General features: G+C 45.2%; 1 protein-coding gene across 2 annotated transcripts in view; it reads right to left on the bottom strand.

Moving 5' to 3' along the window:
* Window positions 1–1,307: 1,307 nt before the first annotated feature.
* The window catches only part of SLC6A4 (solute carrier family 6 member 4), a 33,762-nt gene continuing 22,779 nt past the window's right edge, over window positions 1,308–12,290 (bottom strand). For both annotated transcript variants that reach the window (XM_044248228.1, XM_044248227.1), the window contains 3 exons: window positions 10,311–10,411; window positions 6,304–6,471; window positions 1,308–3,608 (listed from right to left, as the gene is read on the bottom strand). In XM_044248228.1, the coding sequence (XP_044104163.1) occupies window positions 3,534–3,608; window positions 6,304–6,471; window positions 10,311–10,411 (344 nt within the window). In that variant the 3' untranslated portion in view covers window positions 1,308–3,533. The remainder of the gene's footprint in view (window positions 3,609–6,303; window positions 6,472–10,310; window positions 10,412–12,290) is intronic.

The following is a 12,290-nucleotide window of genomic DNA, read 5'->3' as shown; positions in this document are numbered from 1 at the left end:
TGTCCCCATGAAGGCTCCATCCCTCCTTAGCCTCTGGAGTGATGTCCCTCAGTATAGCAGACTTTTAAAAGTTCCAATTTTGTGCTCTGCTGCTCTATGGTAGCTGGGAGCTGGCCCCTCCCCTCCACAGTCTATCATCCCATAGATCACCTCTGACTCACTTCTCTGCACATCCTACTTTCCAGAAAGTGGTCGCTTTTCTGTTCCTAGAATTTCTGCTCTTCTCTTCAATCTCCTGTTGAGTTTGTAGGTATTCAGAATGGTTTGGTAGCTAGCCGAACTCCTGGGACCCAATGATATTTATGTCTCATAGTCCTCCACCAACTTGCTCCAACCCCTTCCATGTTGACTTTAAAGTATATAACTCTTCCCACTGAGCATAGGACTATTTTGCTTTTATTACATTACTTAATTACTTATGGGATGACAGGTTGTAACATAGTCTCTCTGGGGAACCTACTGCTTTTCCCCACTAGCCCCCAAGCCAAGAAAAGAAGGAATGGAGAAAGGGATGGTGAAAAATGTCCTCTGATTGCTGCCGTATGAATGATCACCGTCATTCTGAACAATTCTGGTATTTCATGCACCAGTTGTTGATTTACGAGTAGACATATGCTAAGAAGGGAACCAGCCTTGGATTGTCCAATTCTGTGGCTAAGCACTAAGATATGGGGTAAGAACACCATAGTTAAGCCATTGCATTCCATAGTTTTAAGCCTCGCTTTGACGGTGAAACCCAAATCAATTATACAACAGGTATAACATATCAGGTCACTCCTTCACTTGTCAGAGAGACGTATCCTTACTTCTAGAAGAGTAATCTCCCTTTTCAGGCTTGGGGATGGCATGGATAGGTTAAATGGAAATTTATATTTAAGCTTAAATTTTGAGATTAATGAAATTAACAAGTTTAGTAAAAAGAGGATGGTGAGGGGGTGACATCTCACCAAAAAACTTTTTTTTTTTTGCCTTATTGTTAGATTTTATTATTTGATATGATTTTCACTAGTTGATTTTGGAGCTATTGTGTTGACTTTGTGCTTGTCAGATGGGGGCAGCCAGGGCAATGAATTTAGGCTACCAATAATATGCATTCTAAACAACAAATGGAATAAATTTTAAATAGATTGTAAGTTTTCTGGAAGGGAGATGAATTCTTTGGCTTCATTGCTTATCAATACAGGAAACAACCTTAATCAGTTGAATTCCCTTGGCTTCCTTCTATGCCTTTATCTTCTCTATTGCCTCTTTCCTGGGTGTTGCTTACTAACAAAATCACAGAAAAAAAATTAACTTCAGTAGTGAAATAACTTTACAATTCAATTCCATTTTATTTTTTACTTTTATGTAAATACTACATTAGATGTAAAAGGTCTTTAAAAGATTGTTTTAAAGTCCATCTACCTACTTCCTTTTAAAGTTTTCCTTTAAAAAAAAAAATCCGTAGTAGTACTGATAAATAGGGATCAAGTAAATGAAAACTGTGCAGAACAGAGATTTCATTATTTAAGTCCAGTGAAGTCTGAAAAACTTTTCAAAACACCTATATAATCCCTTCAACACCTGGCTTGGCAGAACTCTAATTCTGTTTGAAAAAGTGCTTTTTTATAAATGATGTCTTTGGAACATGCATAAGTGTGGGGGGGACAGAAAGAATCCGTATCTGAAGATCTTCATAAAGTAGTTCTTTAAATTTGCAAAGCTAGTTACCACAGACTTACGCTGCCCCTTAAACAACCCCCCTCCCTTCAGCAGGCTAGAAAGGGAAGAGAATGGAAATAAGGAGCATGAAGGAATGAAAGAGGGAAGATAATGAAGGTAGGTCAGTGAGGGACTTTTTAATCCGTCTACTCTTTTCCTCTAATATTTTGGGAAACTTCTCAGCAGCTCACTTCTATAAGGAAAATAGCCTGCTGGGAGAAGCAAAGAATCAGAAATAGAAGGATGTAGGGAGAATACAAGAAGATGGCTGGGGCAGAGATTAGGGGGGAAGAAGCCAAGAGAGGAAGATCTATAATTGGATAAAACCAAGTCTCTGCTAGATTTGTCTTCTTTCTATAAGGCTGTTAGAATTAAATGCTATATATATAGAGGACTGAAATGATGTGCAGCGAGATGATTGAGTCCTTTGATCATTGACTAGGTTTATTCCCTTTAAGGTTTTGGTGAGGAAATCTTACATTACAAGGTAAATTTACTTCTTTACCGACGCATCTGAAAGCCATAAGCCACCCGGGGTCAAATTTACTTGATCCGTATTCAAGGTTTTATGTGGAATGCAAGGTTATTCATTGAACTGACCCTTTTCCAATTAGCCTTACTTAGTTTAGCCTCAATCTTGAGTATTATCTGGAGGGCTCACAATCCTGGTAGTCAACCAGGAAGGGTTGGGGGAATTCCATTTAAGGCTAATCCAGAGTCTCCAATTACTTCTGGATTGAGGGCAACCTCGGTTAAGGTCAGGGTACCAGACCTTTATACCCTGTAAGCAAGAATTGGATTTAATCCTCTCTTCACAAATCAAAGTAACCTGAGCAGTCAAACCAGGTCATCTGAAACAGCTTAAACGAGATGGTCACCTGAACACCGAAGAAGCATTTGTCAGTATCCACCTTCAAAGCGGTTTACGGCCAAGCCACAGTCACTAATGAAATGGGCCAGATTTGCCTGTGGAACATTATCCTGCATGTTTAGCTGGCAGGGGTGGGAAGATGGCAATGAATTGCAGCAAACGCTGAACACGGACCCATAAAGGAAGGTGTGCACTGAAGTGTGTCACTGGAAAAGGCAGAGGTGGCAATGATACCCTTATAATAACATACACACACATTTGAGTAGGTGGAATTGTTAATGTAAGAAAAATTAGAGGAAATTCATATAGTTTGTAATGGGCCCAAAGTATTCGAATAGAGAGAAGGATACACCGAGACAACAGTATACACAGACACACATGCTCACATGAATACATTATTTTTCCATTTAGTTTCTACATCTTCCTCTCCTGACTCCACAAAGGCACACGGGTTACAGGGTTCTAGAAGATTCCAGCTATAGAATTCTATGCTACTCGGAAAATATATGGCTAACAAAACAGTATCCCTGTTTTCTCCTACGTGGTTTATGCACTCATCAACAGTGAAATCTTTAGAAGCAAGTGGATGTCAGATACCAATGATCATAACAAGAAACGATGCAGGAGACTTGTACAAACTTGATTCTAAGCCTAATCCTAACTGATGAGATGGTGGCTCTCATCACCTCCATACACACCCTCACACATCCAAAATAGTCCAGTTTAGCTGGTCATAGAGCTAACATGGTGATATGTCCAGGAGATTTCCCAGAAACAAGTACTTGGAGGCCATAAGAGTCTGGGCACCATAGTCTTTTGGGACAGTCTCTCCATGAAGAAACCCCTTTCATTGTCAGGTGTAGCTGGAAACTCGTTCACTGGACGGGAGAAGGCGAGGCATGACTTGTCAGAACCAGAGGAAGAGGTTGTTGGGAAGCCATTTTCCTCTCACTGAAGCATGTTATATGGCATTCAAGTGGATGTCCCCATAGGGAATTTCTGTCGCTGTTTCTGGAGTGATACCTTTAATAATACGCTGTTGGGAAGAAAATACAATGTTAAAAACATTCATTAAAACTTAACAGTATTGCGGGGCACCTGGGTGGCTCAGTAGGTTAAAGCCTCTGCCTTTGGCTCAGGTCATGATCCCAGGGTTCTGGGATCGAGCCCCGCATCAGGCTCTTTGCTCAGCAGGGAGCCTGCTTCCTGCTCTCTCTCTGCCTGCCTCTCCGCCTACTTGTGATTTCTGTCTGTCAAATAAATAAATAAAATCTTTAAGGAAAAAAAAAAACAGTATTGCAAAAATATTTCAACATTAATATGAAAACATTTAAATAGCATTTTAATGGCATTTACTAGTAAGTGGGAATAGTCTCACTGACTTTCCTTAAGAAAGGCATTCCCCATTTATTTGTTCCCAACTATAGATAAAAATGATACATTCAGGGAGCTCCTGGCAGGCTCAGTTGGAAGCTGTGACTCTTGATCTCAGGGTCAGGAGTTTGAGCCCCAAGATGGGTGTAGAGATCACTTAAATACAACTTTAAAAATGACATATTCAGGAACTATAAGCATCTGTCAACTAATTACAAAAATCATTGTAATATTAATGGGAGAAAATGATGAACTTTCAGTAGAACCTCCACTGGGATATAACATGCTTTCAAGGACCTGGGAAAGCAAATCTTTTTCTCTGGACCAAGGAGGCTTCCTGTGGCCACACACTGCTCAGGGAGCAGAGAGAATGCTGGACTCTGTCCACCCCCTGTCCCTAACCCCTTCCCCCGGCCAGGCTCCTTGCGCCCTGCACACACACCAGACGCATGAAGTGGACGCAGCCACTGCGATGGCTAGGATGTCCCTGATCTCATCAATCTGCCTATGAAGAAGTATTGGTTAGTTCATACAAAGGCACAAATTATCACCAAATTTTAAAAAGACGTGATGATTTAAATCATCACTCCTAAAGCAAACTCATGTTGACATAGGACTCATAACTGGGAAGACTTTAGGAATTTTTAGTTTGGAAACAGCTGAGATACACAGAAGCTTTGAGACGATCTGAAATACACTTGGGCTTGTGTATGAAATATACAGCCCACCATGTAAAACTTAGCATCAGGGTGACATGAAGAAGGGAAAACAGCAGCAACTCCGAGGCTTAGAAAAATCTTTAGGAAGCTGCTTAGTAAAATTTTTGATGGCTGAGAGTATGTACAAGAAGTGGGCAAAATTGGATCTGAAAGCGTTTTTGATTTATGGATTGTAGGTGAAGCTGTGCTACTCATCCTTTATATTTTGCATTGAAAATGAAAGTCTCTGTCTGTCTTTCTCTCTTTCTTTCTCTTTCTCTTTCTTTTCTTTTTTTTTTTTTAAAGATTTTATTTATTTATTTGACAGAGAAAGATCACAAGTAGGCAGAGAGGCAGGCAGAGAGAGAGAGGAGGAAGCAGGCTCCCCGCCGAGCAAAGAGCCCGATGCGGGACTCGATCCCAGGACCCTGAGATCATGACCTGAGCCGAAGGCAGCGGCTTAACCCACTGAGCCACCCAGGCGCCCCCCCCTTTTTTTTTCTTTTTTTGAGTATAGTTCCTACACAATATTACATTAGTTTCAGTCCTTCAATCTTTTATTCCCTGATTCTGGGAGTTTGTTCTTCCTTACAGAGAAGGGCCTATGGAACTCAAATAGTTCCATCTGCATAGTTAATGATATTAACGAAACTGTCTATTTTGTGTTCCTAATCAAGTTCACATTCAAGAACTGCAGTCTCATGCCAGAAATCCCCTTAAGAAGAAGTTGCTGCAGCCCTCATCAGCTACCTGGACATGTCAGTTCATTGAAAACATAATTTCACAAACCATCCCTCCCTATAGATGAGTATATAAGCTGTGACTGATTAAGCAGAATTAAGTCTTGCTAACTGGGAAGTGGACACAGATCATTCTAACTAGCCTTGAGGGGAGCTATGTTGTACAGAAAGAGCAGAGAGCACTAAGATGTATGGTGGAACGGTATCATGAACAACAAAAGTAGAACTTTGGCTTTTGTGTCCTAGTCCCCAGCCACCCATACTGCTGCCCTTCTGGCTGCTGATCTCCCAAAATGCAAGGCCCACTTTTGTTTTCTCTGTTTTGGTAACATTCTAGTTGCCAGACTACCATTGCTCTCAAAATTTGCCAGGCCATGGCCTTTTGCAAGGTGACAATCTAAGAAACAGATCACCCCTGACTATGACCTCTGGACTGTAATCAGTGGAACCAAAGGACTGCAATACAGGATGATTTAAAGGAATAAACTCAACAGTTCTGGGCCCGAGTGTGTATTTCAAGCAACACCAGGGTCCAAGGCCCTTGGGGAGGAATGAGGTTGTGATCAAACAGAAAACATAAAAAGTATGTATTGCTTCAGACATGACAGATCTGATGTCCATGCCCAATGGCAAGCAGAAGGCAAAGTGGTCATCTGAGACGTTTAGAACGCTATACACAGCTCAAGCTGTGGGCTGTGGTGCATGCAAATACCAGCTCTCTCCCTCATCACTGCATCGAAGGCTCCCGGGAGTGGCAGCCGTTACAGGTCGCCCACTGGTGTAGACATATAAATATAGAAGATCGAGAGCCAACAGGTGAGTTTCACATGGGGGACTCATCTCCTCTGAACCGAGCACAACCAGAGAACCCTTTTCTCCCCAAACAATTACTAGTCAGAACACACGCACGAGCACCTACCTCTTTAAATGTCCCTGGAGTGACGATCAGCCGGTACGCTATGTATGTGGGGATGCAGATGAAAGACGAGGTCCCTATGCAGTAACCCAGGATGATACTCCACTGAGGGTAGTTATACTGGAAAAGTCGGAGCTGGGGCGGGCTCATCAAAAAACTGCAGATGATGAACTGGAACCAGAATGCCAAGAAACGTTACAAATCGTAATGACATCCTTGCAGATAGGGGCGGTTCTGATACCCCGGACCCCAGATGCTAAAGCTGGGATCCTTTCGGGAAATCCCTCAAATGTGAGAGATCCTTGATTGAACTCTGACGCATAGAATCTACTCATTGCTGAGCCCGAGCTGCAACCAGGAAACAGCCAGGTGCTTGTATTGATTCTCCTCTCCGACCCCCCATCTCGACCCTTCGAGCAAGGATGTCAAGGCCTCAGAACGTTTTTTCTGAGCAGTTAAAGCAATCCCTTTGGGGCAAAGGGGAAAACACCGGCAACTATGAAAAGTGATTTGGGCCCTGTCTTGCCAGACAACGGAAGAATGATCTGGGTGGCCTCTCCACAGCATCTGCCCTTCCTAGGGCCCCACAGTTCTCTAGGTTCTGTTTTCACTTCCTCCTGCATTTCCCAGCTGTCAGATGGAAGTTACCTGTGTCCGGGAGAGATACTAAGGTTCTCAAGACCTGGAGAAGCCTTGGGCTCCTGGGTATATGTGTTGTGTCCCCTCTTTTCTTGAGGTCTCTGCTTTCTGCATTGAGAGCCTTAGCCTGGGGTTTCTACAGGCATGGCCCTGCCACGACGTGTCTCAGCCACGAGTGACCACCCGCCCTGGCCCTCATCATGACCAGAATTGTGGAAGGAGAAAGAAAATTCGAATGAAAACATCTCCCCCCAAAAAAACACCACGGTGTGTTCCCAACACTCAGGTTTTCTTACTTCAGTTTGGTTTCCAGGGGGAGAGCGTAAACACCAGTTTCTGCCTAGTAACCACAGGGCCGAAATCGTCACTGCTCTTGATTTAATTTTATTACTCCGTAGTCCTAAAGAAAGCAGTGATGTCAACTATTTGTGTGGTTCGACAACTATTTAGATCTTTCCTTCTTTGTCTGCAGGTAATAAAATGGGAAGTTGTTAAACCACATCCATCTTCCCAAGAGCGTTATCCTAAGTCTGGGAGAAAGCTTTCCCAGCGCAGACCCTTCTCGGGACTCGCTGTCCTCAGCCCTGGGCCCAGCTACTCGGGGAGCTAGTTCTGGAACATGGCAAGGCTGCACCGTGAGGAGCCTCCCTTCATCTTCACATCACGTCTGTGAAACCCAGCCCAGTTCCGAGAAGCCTCAGGCTCCTGAGGTAGCCAGTGTGTGCCACTCCGGACACACCCCATGCAGGGACCGCCCTGCCTCTCCCTGCTCATATATATTTTCTTTTTTCTGAACCTTGGCTTCAGTGAAAAAGAATAGTTTTAGTAAGCTACTGCTTGTTCACCGAAGGTAGCCTTAAAAAACGCAGAGTCGGGGATCTGGTACGGAGACCCAAAAGTGGAAGACGGATTTGCCTCCCCTTCGCTGGGCCCGGGAGTACTTGTCTTTAGAGGAAGTGAGTAAAAGCAAACACGGCAGGGGTCAGGGGGCACGGGCCTCAGCCAAGTCTGTGCATGAGTTCTGCTGGGCATGGAAGCTCACTGATTGCACACCGTGCACGTTTGCCCAGGCTGCAAGATAGCCAGAGGCTCACAAAGATGAAAGTACTATAAAGCCTGGGGCCAGGACGAGGGGGGGAGCCTGCGAGGCACTCGCCTTGGGCACAACAGTTAAGTCGATTTTAGTCATCAAGGGGGAATACTTTAGTGCAATATTTTTAAAAAGACAAGATCTGACAGGGCCAGATTAGGGTAAGGTGAGCTAGGTGAGACACACAAGTCCAGGTCAGGCCTTGTGTTTATTTAAAATGTTGAAATCTGCTGACTGGGGACTTTCCTGCATTAATTTTGGTTTTTACAAAGTGTTCTAGAAAAAGGTAGTAGTTTTGAGTAGTTTTGGCACAACCCTTCCCCCCCCCCATTTGACACCTGTGGCAGTATGCCTTACTTGCCTCTCCCAAATCTCAGCCCTGGACATCCTTTCCTTACTGGTAGGGGATACTGAAGTAGAGAGACAGAGCTTCTTCCCTCCAGGAACTCAAAGGAACTCTCCTCTTTTCTTTGAAAACCAAATGAAAGGATTTAAGTAGATTATCAAGAAGCACAGGTAATCACATGAATTACTGATCCATCTCTGTGAGAACTGCGTCTAGTGATGGCTGGCTAGGCAGTTGGTGCCAGCCCTCTCACGGAAAACAACCAAATCTCCTGGATTTAAAAAAAGACATGTTTTTTTTAAAAACAGATGAACATAGGGGAAGGGGAAAAAGAGAGCAAGGGAAAGCAAACCATAAAAGACTCCTAAGGATAGAGAACAGAGAGGGTGGATGGAGGGAAGGGGGTGGGAGGTGGGCTGGCTGAGTGATGGGGATTAAGGAGGGAGTTTGTGGGGAGGAGCACCCGGTGTTACGGGCAAGTGATGAATCACTCACTTTACTAAACATTACACGGTTCCCTAACTCAGATTTTAAAATTTTAAAGAAAAATACACACGTATTTTTAGTTTACCAGTGAGCTGATCAGGTAATAAGAACTACCAGGCCAAGTCTAGGGGAACACTAGAGCCGCCAGAGCACTCCCCAGAGCCGCTGGGCACTGACAACTATCTGCTGCCCAGGGCAGTGGTTGGCTTTGGTTTTGGAAACCTGCGGGGGTCAGGGGAATGGAAGTCAAGAAGGGCTTCTGGGGTACAGACAGACTCACGCAGCATCACAGAGGCAAGAGGGAACTTCCGGCTCACCTTATACGTTCATGTCCAGATGACGGGCACAAAAAGTACCAAACAAAGGGCCACCCAGAGAAAGTCAGAACAGAACACACGAAGGGATTTTCCCTTGTTGTTTTAAACAAGACGGGGAAGGAACAATGACCTCTATGTCAAAGCCAGAGATGTCCCTAAGACAAAGTGTTTGGCCCAGACATTCCTAACAAGCTAGAACCTGATGGAAGGACCAGTCCAACAAGCTTTCTGGCTCTACGAGATTAAAAAAATTCCCTCCAAGATAAAATTACAGTTAAAATGAAAGAACTGGAGAGTGATCCCTGCTGACGGGCACGGAGCCACTTTACGCAGGGCTGCCTTGGAGCACAGCTGGGATGTGAGCAGGGAGCTTCGGCGTCTTGGGGCAAGTGTCTCCTTCGGAGGGACACCGGGGGTGAGCACTGAACGCAAAGAGGCAATGCTTGGAACTGAATGTTCTCACCCAGGTCCTTGGGCATTAGATGGATTCTACTTTTGACTCAGGTCCACGCTTGAGGACTCTCGTGTGGGGCATCTTGAAGAAAATGAATACGAAATTACAAGGACCCCTCCTCCCAGGGCCTTCAAGAGCAGCTGAGGAAATCCTTCCCAGGTCTTGAAGAGCTCTTACACGTCACATGTAACCTGGGAGCCTTCAGGTTTCAATTTCCTTAACTGTAAAATGGCATATGAGAACTACGCTCCTTCATGGAACGATTGTAAGCATTCACAGAGCAATGGATCTAAGTTTAGCACGAAGTCTGGTCTGGCACGTCATGTTCAATAAATTTTATTTATCATTCTCACGGAGCAGGGTTGTGATGGACACATGCCGCAGGGACCCAAGCCCCGACTACCCTTCCATGGTGCTGGAAGCCAGAAAGGGGGGAAGCCTGGGGGACACACTGACTGGGAGGGACACCGGAGGGGCTTCTCAAGGGCTGGTCATGTTTTTATTTCTTAGCATGGTTCCTGCTGTGAAAGCATGCTTGATTTATAAAGTTGCAATGAGAGGTACACTTCAGATTTACATACTCTCCTGCAACTACGTTACACTTCAGCACAATTTACTCTATATAACAGTTGGGGTGAACCTTTCTTCCAGGCCAGGGAGAGGGAAATGGCCACTCACCAGGAGAAAGAGAGGGCTGATGGCGACCCAGCAGATCCTCCAAAACCACCCAGGGCTGAAGCCGAGCATTTCCTTCACGTCACTGCAGAACTGAGTGATGCCTAAAGTCACCCGCAAGAGAAAGAGAGATCGGCTAAGGGAGGACATGGACCCCCTCAGAGACAGTGAGCAGCTCTGGAGTTTGTCGCGGCGGGGACTCAGGGGCACCAATCTGGTCTGAAAGTGGGACAGGGGACTTGTCACAAAACTGCATTTGATAGCCAGCAACGTTCTTTCTACATGGAGTGGGCGGGACAGGTGGACATTTGGGGAGGGACCCAAAGCCCCCTCTTGGTGCCCACACTGCACTTGACTTCTGAGATCTCAGCACTCATCTGATTTTACTGTTACTGTAGAAAAGAAAGTTACATTTTATCTAGGAATCGGGACCCCACTTGACAGAGACGGACTTGGACCGTACATTGGAAACATTCAAGAGGAAATTTTAACTGCAGATTGCCTGCTCACATGCCAGATCAAGATCAAGGTTCTTCTATAAAAAATATGTGCATGTGAGAACTGAGAACTCCGCCTGGTGAGAAACTGGAAACGGGAAGGCGGGGTGCCCTGCAGTCCATTCCCCGACAGCCTCAGCAACAGCCAGGTCCACAAGCATGCCCGTACCCTGAACTCCGTCCTTGGAATCACTGAGGAGGTAGGGAGGGATTCTTTTTAAAACACTGGGCTCATGTGCAACTCAGAATATGGGGCCTCCCCTTCTTCATGTTATGTGTAATGACAAACAGGCTAAGGCTGTTCTATTACCATAGAAACCAGGGAAATCAATACATTTTCAGAATGAAATAATCACTTCTTGATTTTAAAGATGAAGAGAGTTATCTCTGAACCTGGTTTCTCTCTCTCTCTCTTTCTTTCTCTCTTCAAAGATTTGAGTAATCTGTATATTCAATGTGGGAGTTGATCTTAGATCAAACCCCGATTTCTATTTCTCTCTCTCTCTCTTTCTTTCTTCAAAGATTTTATTTATTTATTTTGAGTAATCTCTACATTCAATGTGGGACTCAAACCCTGAGATCAAGAGTCATACGTTCAGAGAACCTGAGTGGCTCAGCCAGTTAAGCATCTGACTTCGGTTCAGGTCTAGGTCCTGGGATCCAGTCCTACATGGGACTCCTTTGCTTATCAGGGAGTCTGCTTCTCCCTCTCCCTCTGCCTGCAGCTCCCCCTGCTTGTGCGCTCTCTCTCTCTCTCTCTCTCTCTGTTAAATAATAAATAAGCTCTTAAAAAACAAGAACAACAACAACAACAAAAAACCAGTCCCATGCCCTATGAATGAGCCAGCCAGGAGCCCCTGAACCTGGTTCTCTTCATGTCAATTGCCCAGGTCATCCCATCCCCACCCACGGATTCTTGGGAGCCCTGCCGATGGACCCATGTCAGCTTTCTCTCTCTGCTGCTGCGAGCTTGACCCCTATCAGATTGTACCCCGGCATCCCAGGGGCTGAACTGGGGATTTTGCCAAAGCAGATAATCCACATGGGAACATTCTTGCCTCTTCCCTGGGAGAAGATCTCCCAGACTCTATCCCGGGGCTTTATGGGAAGCTCTGTAAAATACGGGTATATTATACCCTCTCCAAATGCATTCCCCGTGCACTGGTTCTTCGTTGTCTGTGCCGCTCTCAGACCCCGCAGCATCTCCAGCCTCCTCCACGGGTGAGCTCTATGGAACTGGTCAGCCCACGCCCGCTGGGTGAACATTTAAACTCAGAAGGAGACAGCGTCCTCCCACGAGCCAAGGGAATCTGTGGCATGGAGTGTGGAGGACATGGTGACCTGCTTCGGAAGAAGCCACTCTGCAGGCGTGGTTTTCCAGGCCCCCAGGGAGGTGACGTCTGGTACTCTGCCCCAGCTTTCTTGGATGAAATCAGCCCTTCTCTATTCTGGGGGCTACAGGCTGGTGTAGAAAGGCTCACGTCTG

The sequence above is a fragment of the Neovison vison genome, chromosome 5 (assembly GCF_020171115.1).
Source record: "Neovison vison isolate M4711 chromosome 5, ASM_NN_V1, whole genome shotgun sequence".
In the NCBI taxonomy this organism is placed as follows: domain Eukaryota; kingdom Metazoa; phylum Chordata; class Mammalia; order Carnivora; family Mustelidae; genus Neogale; species Neogale vison.
The sequence above is the reverse complement of the archived record's forward strand: the minus strand, read 5'-3'. Positions and strand labels throughout refer to the sequence as shown.